The sequence below is a fragment of the Vitis vinifera genome, chromosome 13, assembly GCF_030704535.1.
Source record: "Vitis vinifera cultivar Pinot Noir 40024 chromosome 13, ASM3070453v1".
NCBI lineage: Eukaryota > Viridiplantae > Streptophyta > Magnoliopsida > Vitales > Vitaceae > Vitis > Vitis vinifera.
In genome coordinates, this window is record NC_081817.1 from 26,941,377 (window position 1) to 26,952,180 (window position 10,804).

Below are 10,804 nucleotides of genomic sequence, written 5' to 3' on the forward strand. Positions count from 1 at the left end.
GTTGGTTTGTTCTTTGTTGTAATGTTTTATGCATGGCTTGGTTCCCTAACCTGAGTTAAAACTTTAATATTGTATGCATTATACAGGTTAGAGGTAAATTATAAAACATTGGATGAAACACCTTTGAAAATCAAAATCATAGGGCAAGAGCAATTTAATACATACCTTTGATCAACTAAGTTTGAGTAGGGACCAAAAATATCAGATGAAGGTTGTCACAATTGTTCTGCAAAGTAACTTAGGTTAGCTTGATATAGATTTAAAGAACAGCTTTGTTTATTGAAAGGATCATTTCATATCCTTGTGTGCTTCATTTCTTTATCAAGTCTATATTCTCCTGAAATTTGCATGTTGAAAGGAAATCAAGGAAGATAGCTGTTTAAATTGCACACATGCAGACTGTTGAACATGCAGCCTGCCTAGGGTGGCATGGGGTGGGAATGGGGGAGGTTCCAAGTTCAATTCCTTGTACAGAGGAAAAAAAAAAAGTCAATAAAAACACTAAATTTTAAATCCAATTTAAAAAACATGATACAAATCATAAATTTAAAATAAAATGGATTGAATGCAACATAAAAAGCATTCTTTTCAGTTGCTTGTATGATTAACTGAAGGGTTTTATCACTGACAATGCCACGGTTAGAAAATGAAAATGATGACAGATGATCCAACAGGAGGGAGCTTATTGAGTAGTGAGTACTAGAGTGGGTCTGTTATAGAGCTTATTGAGAAGTGACACAGAGTACTTGCAGTATGGTTTTCACACTACTTGCTGGCACCTCCTTCCTTTCAAAAAATAAAGGAAAAGAAGTCTTCTGCCTTTTGGGTGTGTGAGGATATTTGAGTTGAAAGACATAATCAGTTCTTTTGCTGCTGCTACTGCTGTATAAGATGTCTGATCTGTCTCCAAGGTCTAAACCCTTCATATTTATGTCAAAAAATAGCCTGCTATGACACTAGTTTGAGAGAGGTATGATGGTGATACGATTGAACCATCAAATTTCATTGGTAGAACCTTCTTTGGATATAGAGTGTCTGTATGTAGAAAGCCTCTACCCGCTATTCTCTGACCAGAAATTTAGCAGAATGCCTTGTGTGGGTACATGTCTGAATGTGTTCTTGTAATGCTGGACTCAATGTATCTCTATATATGCCTTGTATTTTATGCCATTCCCTTTTTTGTAAGAAACATTAGAAATAGTCTGTAATTGATTGTAGGATTATAAAGAGGTTTAGGGTTCAAAGAGTTTCATTGATTCCAACCTCATTTCTCTGTAGTGTGTACCCCACAGATCTTGTAAGGGAGTTTTAGGGATGCTTGTGGGCAGGTCTTTTCCTGGAAGGTTCTCTAAAGGGTTCAAAGAGTTTCATTGGTTCCAACCTCATTTCTCCGTACTGTACCCCACAGATTTTGTAAGGGAGTTTTAGGGATGCTTGTAGTTGTGGGAAGGTCGTTTCCTTGGAGGTTTTTCTAAAAGTCTAACCTCCATTTAAAAATTGACTAGTTTTTTGAAAAATATTTCAAAAAAAGGGTTTTGAGAACACACTAATCACTCTTTCCTTAATATTTTTAATTTTTTGGAATTTAAAATAATAAAATGGTTCTCATCATTGACTAAATCAAAAGAAAAAAAATCATTTTATTGATTTGATAATATCAAACTGATGAACTAAAATAGTGTTTGTGATAATAAATTCAATTTAATTATATTGATAGATATCAACAAGTTATTTTTAATTGAATACAAAAAATTAGATATTTTAATTTTTTTTATTCAATAAAAAAATAAAACACCACTAAGTCTTTAAAGTGTATAATAAAATAAAATCTCGATATAAAATGAATGACTAATAGATTCTAATACCATGCAAAAATGTCTTTCCAACATTTTAAATGACCTCTAGTCTCAAACTCCCAATAAATTCTCAAATCTCAAGTCCTAATGGTTTTCATTAGTTTAGTATGGACAAGAAAGGGTTGGTAATGTAGGTCATGCGTCCATAGCATCACCAATTCAAGTTGGTGGCACAATGCTACTTTACCAATAAAAGCGGTGCGTGACAAAGGAATTCCTAATACCCCATGCATCAAATTGATGTCTGCCAAATTAAGGCTACGTTTGGTTGGAGATTACTAAAGAAAGAAAAAAAATAATAAAATCAAACCTTATCGGTACATCCTTTACAATTTCTAATATACTTAAAATACCCTTTTTATTCTTTTCTTCCATATCCATCTTTTTTTTTTTCGTCTTTGAGGCTTATTCTTTAAGTAAATTTTAATAACAAAAAAAAAAAAAAAAACATGTAAAAATAATTGAAAAATGATTTGGAAGAATTTATTGTGTGTTTCAGCTGGAGAGCCGCATGACGCAAATACTCTGACCCAATTTACTAGATACTAAAAAGTGGTCTAGACTAGGAAGGTTTGACACTGTACAAATATTAATCATAAAGTTCATTTGATAGTATTTTTCAAAAATATTATTTTAAAAATAATTAAATATTTGATAAGATTTATGAAATATTTTTAAAATTATTCATAATATTAAAAAATTATTTATAATATTTCCTAACAAACCATTTTATTAAAAATATTTTTAATAAAAATATTATATATGTATTGGAAGAATGAGTATTTGTAATTGAAAGATAAAAAGCCACTTTGTAAGAAATGAAAATTTTTATTATTAAGTATTAGAAGGGATAAAAATATTTGGTGAAATCATTGGTAAACACTTCTTAGTTGTTGTAGGAGTAAAAATGTTGGAGGTTTAAGGGGGTGGGAAATGGATGTGCGTATTTCTCCACAGGGTTATTCCCAACAGAAATTATTTTTAAGATAGAAGTCAAGAATCAATTTCCTTAAAAGGGAAAAGCTATGACATTTGAAGGCTACCATGGAAGCTGTTGGAACTCTAGGCGTTTCGATACCTTTACTTTCAGCTGAAGCCATCCCACCGCAGAACCACTTTCACTTGTTTTCCATCTTCCCTTCTCTACTATTTGCTCTTTGTTTGCCTTTGCAGAACACCATGGAAGTTGTTGGAGATGCTCTTATTTCCGCTGCCGTTGGCTTGCTCTTTAACGAGTTGGTTTCTTCTGATCTGATTAAGTTCGCACGGCAGGAGGATGTCCACAACGAGCTCAAGAAATGGAAGAAGGAATTGCAGAGCATCCAGAAAGAGCTCAACGACGCGGAGGAAAAGCAGATCACACAGGAGGCTGTCAAATCATGGCTGTTCGATCTCAGGGTTGTGGCGTATGATATGGAGGACATCTTGGACGAGTTTGCCTACGAATTGATGAGAAGAAAGCCGATGGGGGCGGAAGCTGACGAAGCCAGCTCAAGCAAGATACGCAAGTTCATTCCTACTTGCTTTACTAGTTTCAATACAACTCATGTTGTGCGTAATGTCAAGATGGGGCCCAAGATTAGGAAAATCACCAGCAGATTACGAGATATTTCGGCCAGAAAAGTTGGACTTGGCCTAGAAAAGGTGACAGGAGCAGCTACTTCTGCTTGGCGAAGGTTGCCACCCACTACACCTATAGCATACGAACCTGGGGTTTATGGCAGGGATGAGGATAAAAAGGTGATCCTTGATTTGCTGGGCAAGGTTGAGCCCTATGAAAACAATGTTGGCGTGATCTCCATTGTTGGCATGGGCGGGGTGGGCAAGACAACGCTCGCACGGCTGGTTTACAACGATGAAATGGCGAAAAAATTTGATCTAAAAGCGTGGGTTTGTGTGTCTGATGTGTTCGATGTGGAGAATATAACAAGAGCATTTCTCAACTCGGTGGAAAATTCTGATGCAAGCGGTTCGTTGGACTTCCAACAAGTTCAAAAGAAATTGAGAGATGCCTTGACAGAAAGGAAGTTTTTAATCATTCTCGACGATGTGTGGAACGAAAATTTTGGTAATTGGGATCGATTGCGTGCCCCTTTGAGTGTAGGGGCAAAAGGAAGCAAACTCATAGTTACAACACGCAATAAAAATGTTGCATTGATGATGGGAGCTGCCGAGAATCTTCATGAACTAAACCCCTTATCAGAAGATGCTTGTTGGTCTGTGTTTGAGAAGCATGCATTTGAACATAGAAATATGGAAGATAATCCCAACTTGGTGTCCATTGGTAGGAAAATTGTTGGCAAGTGTGGGGGATTGCCCCTAGCAGCAAAATCCCTTGGTGGTCTCTTACGCTCTAAACAGAGGGAAGAAGAATGGGAAAGAGTGTCAAATAGCAAAATTTGGGATTTGTCAAGCACGGAATGTGAGATTCTTCCTGCGTTGCGATTGAGCTATCACTATGTCCCTTCATATTTGAAGAGGTGTTTTGCATACTGTGCAATGTTCCCCAAGGACTTTGAGTTCAACTCAAAAACTTTGGTCCTCCTCTGGATGGCTGAAGGTTTAATTCAGGAACCAAACGCTGATAACCTGACAATGGAAGATCTAGGAGACGACTATTTTTGTGAATTATTGTCAAGGTCATTTTTTCAATCATCAGGCACGGATGAATTCCGATTTGTGATGCATGATCTTATCTGTGATCTAGCTCGAGTTGCTTCTGGTGAAATATGCTTTTGTTTGGAGGATACCTTGGATAGTAATCGACAATCCACAATTTCTAAAGAGACTCGTCATTCATCATTTATTCGTGGAAAATTCGATGCGTTCAAGAAATTTGAAGCCTTTCAAGGGTTAGAACATTTAAGAACATTTGTGGCTTTACCAATTCAAGGTACGTTTACAGAATCTTTTGTAACTAGTTTGGTGTGTGATCATTTGGTGCCAAAATTTCGACAGTTAAGAGTCCTCTCTTTGAGTGAATATATGATTTTTGAGCTACCAGATTCTATTGGTGGATTAAAACATCTGCGTTATTTGAATTTGTCTTTCACCCAAATCAAATTATTGCCAGATTCAGTGACCAATCTCTATAATTTACAAACATTGATACTATCCAATTGTAAGCATCTTACAAGGTTGCCTTCCAACATCGGAAATTTAATTAGCCTTAGACATCTCAATGTTGTTGGATGTTCATTGCAAGACATGCCACAGCAAATAGGCAAATTAAAGAAATTGCAAACATTGTCTGATTTTATTGTGTCCAAAAGAGGATTTTTGGGAATAAAGGAGTTGAAGGATTTGTCACATCTGCGGGGGGAGATATGTATTTCAAAATTGGAAAATGTTGTGGATGTTCAAGATGCTAGAGATGCCAATCTAAAAGCTAAGCTCAATGTTGAAAGGTTGAGTATGATTTGGAGTAAAGAATTGGATGGTTCACATGATGAAGACGCTGAAATGGAAGTCCTTCTCTCTCTACAACCTCATACTAGTTTGAAGAAACTCAATATTGAAGGTTACGGTGGTCGGCAATTCCCCAACTGGATATGTGATCCCTCTTACATTAAATTGGTGGAGTTAAGTCTTATTGGTTGTATAAGATGCATATCAGTACCTTCGGTTGGGCAACTACCCTTCCTCAAGAAGTTAGTCATCAAAAGAATGGATGGAGTGAAAAGTGTGGGGCTGGAGTTTGAGGGCCAAGTTTCTCTTCATGCTAAGCCTTTCCAATGCTTAGAGTCTTTGTGGTTTGAGGATATGATGGAATGGGAAGAGTGGTGTTGGTCAAAAGAGTCATTTTCTTGCCTCCATCAATTGGAGATAAAAAATTGTCCAAGATTGATTAAGAAATTACCCACTCACCTAACTTCTCTAGTAAAGCTCAATATTGGGAATTGCCCAGAAATTATGGTTCGACGACCAACACACTTGCCTTCTCTTAAAGAGCTCAATATTTATTATTGCCCAGAAATGATGCCACAATTTGAGAATCATGAATTTTTCATTATGCCACTGAGGGAAGCGAGTAGAAGCGCAATTGACATCACCTCACATATTTATTTGGATGTTAGTGGAATATCACAGCTTTCCAGACTTCAGCCGGAGTTTATGCAGTCCCTGCCGAGGCTTGAACTTCTAGAAATTGACAATTCTGGTCAGTTGCAATGTTTGTGGCTGGATGGGTTGGGATTAGGAAACCTCTCTCGTCTTCGAATATTGAGTAGTGACCAACTTGTATCCTTGGGAGGGGAGGAGGAGGAAGTGCAAGGGCTGCCTTACAATCTTCAGCATTTGGAAATACGTAAGTGTGATAAGTTGGAGAAGCTTCCACATGGATTACAAAGCTATACATCTCTTGCAGAGTTGATCATCGAGGATTGCCCAAAACTGGTGTCATTTCCAGAGAAGGGTTTCCCGCTCATGCTTAGAGGTCTTGCTATTTCTAATTGTGAAAGTCTAAGTAGTCTACCTGATGGGATGATGATGAGAAACAGCAGCAACAACATGTGTCACCTTGAATACTTGGAGATAGAGGAGTGTCCATCTCTTATTTGCTTTCCAAAAGGGCAGTTACCCACCACCCTTAGGCGACTATTCATATCCGATTGTGAAAAGCTAGTGTCTCTTCCAGAAGACATCGATGTGTGTGCCATTGAACAGTTAATTATGAAGAGGTGTCCATCTCTTACTGGTTTTCCAGGTAAGCTACCTCCCACTCTCAAGAAGCTTTGGATATGGGGGTGTGAAAAGCTACAGTCTCTACCAGAGGGAATAATGCATCACCATTCCAACAACACAACCAATGGTGGACTTCAAATCTTGGATATCTCGCAATGTTCATCTCTCACATCCTTTCCTACTGGCAAGTTTCCCTCTACCCTTAAATCTATTACGATCGATAATTGTGCACAGATGCAGCCAATTTCAGAGGAGATGTTTCACTGTAATAATAATGCACTTGAAAAGTTGTCCATCTCGGGACACCCTAATCTCAAAACCATACCGGATTGCCTCTACAACCTCAAAGATCTTCGGATTGAAAAATGCGAGAATCTGGACTTGCAGCCTCATCTATTGCGAAACCTCACTTCTCTTTCATCACTTCAGATCACTAATTGTGAGACTATCAAAGTGCCCTTATCAGAATGGGGACTTGCTAGATTGACCTCTCTTAGAACTCTTACCATTGGTGGCATATTTCTGGAAGCCACCTCCTTTCCTAATCACCACCACCACTTGTTTCTTCTTCCTACTACTCTAGTTGAGCTTTCCATTTCAAATTTCCAGAATCTGGAATCCTTGGCCTTCCTGTCTCTCCAAATGCTCACCTCTCTTAGAAAGCTAGATGTCTTCCAATGTCCTAAGCTCCAGTCGTTTATACCAAGGGAAGGGCTGCCTGACATGCTTTCAGAACTGTATATAAGAGACTGCCCGCTCCTAATTCAAAGGTGCTCCAAAGAGAAAGGGGAAGATTGGCCCAAGATTGCCCACATCCCCTGTGTGAAAATAGATGGCAAATTGATCCTTGAGCAATAAGAAGTTGAGATTGCAGCAAAATGCACGCAGAGACTACCACTATATGTAAATGCTTGGTATTTTTCTTCAATCTGCCACAATTCCTTGTGTCATTTGTTTAATTTATTATTCCAAGTTTATTTGTTTAATTGAATTGTCTCACGTATCTTGCACAGTTGAAACTCATCCAATGGCAAAAATTCTCCTTCACCAATGACTGGTTTGCCATCCATGCTATAAAGTCTCATGCTTGATGGTTATGAAGGTTAAAAATTCAGTATTTCATTGACCGAAGAACAAGAAGAAGAAGAAGAACAGATTTAATTAAAAAGGTAAGGGAACAATTCATGAAGACACCAATGGTAACAGGACTATATGCTCTGCCTTAATCACCCTATCATAGAGATGAGTGATCCATCACCCTTAATCAAATTATGATTTTTTGTTGCAGAAACTGGAGTCAATTTTAGCAAAAAAAATTGCAGATAAAACTTACTTGGAAGCTTTTGTAGTTGTACGAGTCAGAACTTTATCTGGGGCCTCATGACATGCCTGTTGTTAGATTGCATATCTACGCAACACACATAGGCTATTAATTCCCTTTCTATTAGAATCAAGTACGCCCATTCATTATAAGTAACTTTTTTGTTCTTAAGAATTAGTTTCAAAATGTTCATTTTAAAGGAATTCCATTTCGTGCATGTAGGGTGTGAAGGAGAAGATAATGCAAATGGAATCCAATTCTCTAACCACAGGGTCAGCCAGTTAAAGTGAGTATACTCTATTTCATTCATGATCTTTTTTGACTTTGTGCATCTGAATTGCATTGTCCTCAATAAGCTTCCTTTTTCCATATATCTCTGTATAAAATTCTGCCTTTTTTTTCCTTACGTATTCATAGATGTGCATTTATCAACATAAGCTGTGTTCTTAATGCTTTTAAACCTATGACTTCACATTTTTCCATCACAGGATTCTACCATGTCTTTATAATTTTCCATTTATCAACATGATCTTTGTTCAACTTACAGGTTTTTCAAGTGAGTGATAAAGAATACAAATGGTTAGATATCAGTCTTTTCTTTGTCCTCTTGATTGCACTGCATCTTTATTTGGAATTGGATATTCCTATTTGTAACTTGTTTTTCTTGGGGTTTTTAATTACATTCCTTGTTACAATAAGTCAGGATTGGCCTTTTCTCAAAAATAATTGTTCTGCTTCTTGGTCTTCTCCTCAGTTAATGCAAGCATCAAATTTCTACCTTTGTTATATCTGTAGATAATTTTCTGGTTTGAATTGTACAGCACACCTAAATAATTCAAAGTTGCAGAAGTCTTGCTGGCTCACAAATTACCATCTCATGTGGATTTTGAAGAAAGGAAATCTGCAACTTGAGATACAATGAGCTATGATCATTCTTACATTTTTAAAGCTTCTTCATTTGTATCGTATGTTCTGATGGCATTTACTTTTTCTCATTACACATGCATGAGGAAGATTTTATGATTTCCATTATAAGTTTTGAATAACTATATTTGCATTTCTTTTTATTTCAAGTAGATGGAGGGGTGAAAATTCTTTTGCATGTTTGTTGATGTTTTGCACTTAAAACTCTACTCTGGTGTTTGGTGTTTAAAAAGGGGTACTTCATGCAGATAATGAAAGTATAAATAGTTCTTTACCATAAAAAAATGCTTCATGGTTGTTAAGATCCATCTAATTCTTTGTCCTTTTATTGACATGTTCTTCAACTTGTGGAAGACTTGGAAGGGAGAGCTTGAATCAAATTAAGCCAACACCTTGCAAAAGATGAATTCTGGCTAAGAAACCCCACTACTCTCAAGTTCTTTCTTATCCAATAATTTTACAGCAGGTAATTCGAGATTATGGTCTCATATTTGTATTTGTTCATGGTGATGCACTCACTGTTTTCACTCTCATGTTTTAATCTGATGGTGACACACTCTTCTTCTTCTATGCAACCATTATGTGATAATAGTCAGAGCTCTGTCTTCCTTGAGTTCAAGCAGAGCTTTCTGATTGATCAGCATGCTTCTGATGATCCTTCTGCTTATCGAAAAGTTGCAGCTTGGAAATGTGAAGGCGAAGGTAGTGATAGAGGTTTTTTAGTTTAGATTTTTTAATAAAATCATAATTTGTTGATTAGATATTTAGTAGGTTGTTATCTCTGTTCCTATTTGTTAGGGTGTTGAGATTCTCTTGGAAGAGATCTTTATTTGACTTGTAATCTACAGCTTATTCAATAGGTTGGATGATCATTTTCTTCAGAGCTACGACTCTCAGCTAGGGTTTCTTAATGGTCAATACAGCCATGACCGGTGCAACTAGACCCACCAACTCAACCAAGGAAACGACAGAGGAAGTGTAGAGTGGCCCTGCTGTCTTATTCAACAATTATGAAAATTCCAACACTTTTCAGATAACTGTTCACAGATTCAATGGCAAGAATAATGTAGAGTGGGCGCAATCGATGAAGCTAGTGATAGATGGCAAAGGCAAAATTGGCTATCTCACTGGTGAAGTGACAAAACCAGCAGAAAGAGATCCCAAATTCAAACCATGGAGGTCCGAAAATTCTATGATCATAGCCGGGTTAATAAACTCAATGGAAAACCATTTATGTTTCTTCCAACTGCCAAAGATGTATGGGATGCAATTCGAGAAACATGCTCGGATTTGGAAAACTCGTCTCAGATATTTGAATTGAAAACAAAGTTGTGGCAATTGAAGCAACGAGATCGAGATGTGACGGAGTATTACAATGGGATTTTGACTCTTTGGCAAGAATTGGATTTGTGCTATGATGACCAATGGGATTGTACTAGTGATAAGACACGTGAAGAGAGGAAAATGACAGAGCATATGTTTTTCTTGCTGGACTTAACAAAGAATGGACGAGGTCAGGGAACGAATTCTTGGGAGGAAACCCTTGCCAAATATTCATGAAGTGTTTTCTAAAGTTAGGCGAGAAGAAGCTCAACGGAGAGTGATGCTCAAAGATGCTGATCAAAAGCATACAACTGAATCTGAAAGTTCTACTCTTGCTTCTAGAAGATTCGAACATGAAGGAGACCACGGATGAAATTTTCTTTATATATTGCTGATATATTGTGTATAGGAGATTATGGAAACGATATTATGTGGGAAAATATCATTTCGACGAAATTTTGAGGAAAATTGTCGAAAATCATCGATATTTATCGATATATGCGCTACAATGTGGTCAAACACGCTGCATTACCAACCAGCTACAGTGCTCCCTCAAAAATGCCTTGCAATTTGCAATTTGCTTACCACCGGGGCAAGTTTGCTTCTTGTTAAATATATTACACCAAACATATATATTCAAAGTCATCATATAAACAAAATATTAAAAGAATATTCTAGAGAACAAATTAATTATAAC

The 10,804-nt window shown here is 37.0% G+C and overlaps 1 protein-coding gene across 7 annotated transcripts; it reads left to right on the top strand.

Annotated features, from left to right (window-relative positions):
* The first annotated feature begins 1,536 nt into the window (after positions 1-1,536).
* On the top strand, positions 1,537-10,575 carry LOC100249889 (putative disease resistance RPP13-like protein 1). Of its 7 annotated transcripts, none has more exons than XM_059741808.1 (7): positions 1,537-7,453; positions 7,553-7,708; positions 7,828-7,993; positions 8,083-8,146; positions 9,139-9,250; positions 9,377-9,486; positions 9,633-10,575. In XM_059741808.1, exon 1 carries the CDS (start codon positions 2,901-2,903, stop codon positions 7,395-7,397), a length of 4,497 nt encoding a protein of 1,498 aa, XP_059597791.1. In that variant the 5' UTR covers positions 1,537-2,900; the 3' UTR covers positions 7,398-7,453; positions 7,553-7,708; positions 7,828-7,993; positions 8,083-8,146; positions 9,139-9,250; positions 9,377-9,486; positions 9,633-10,575. The 7 variants fall into 7 exon arrangements, with proteins under 7 accessions (XP_059597791.1, XP_059597792.1, XP_019079863.1 ...); XM_059741809.1 differs by having other exon boundaries at positions 9,645-10,575; XM_019224318.2 differs by having other exon boundaries at positions 8,682-9,250; positions 9,377-10,575.
* The last annotated feature ends 229 nt before the right edge of the window (positions 10,576-10,804 follow it).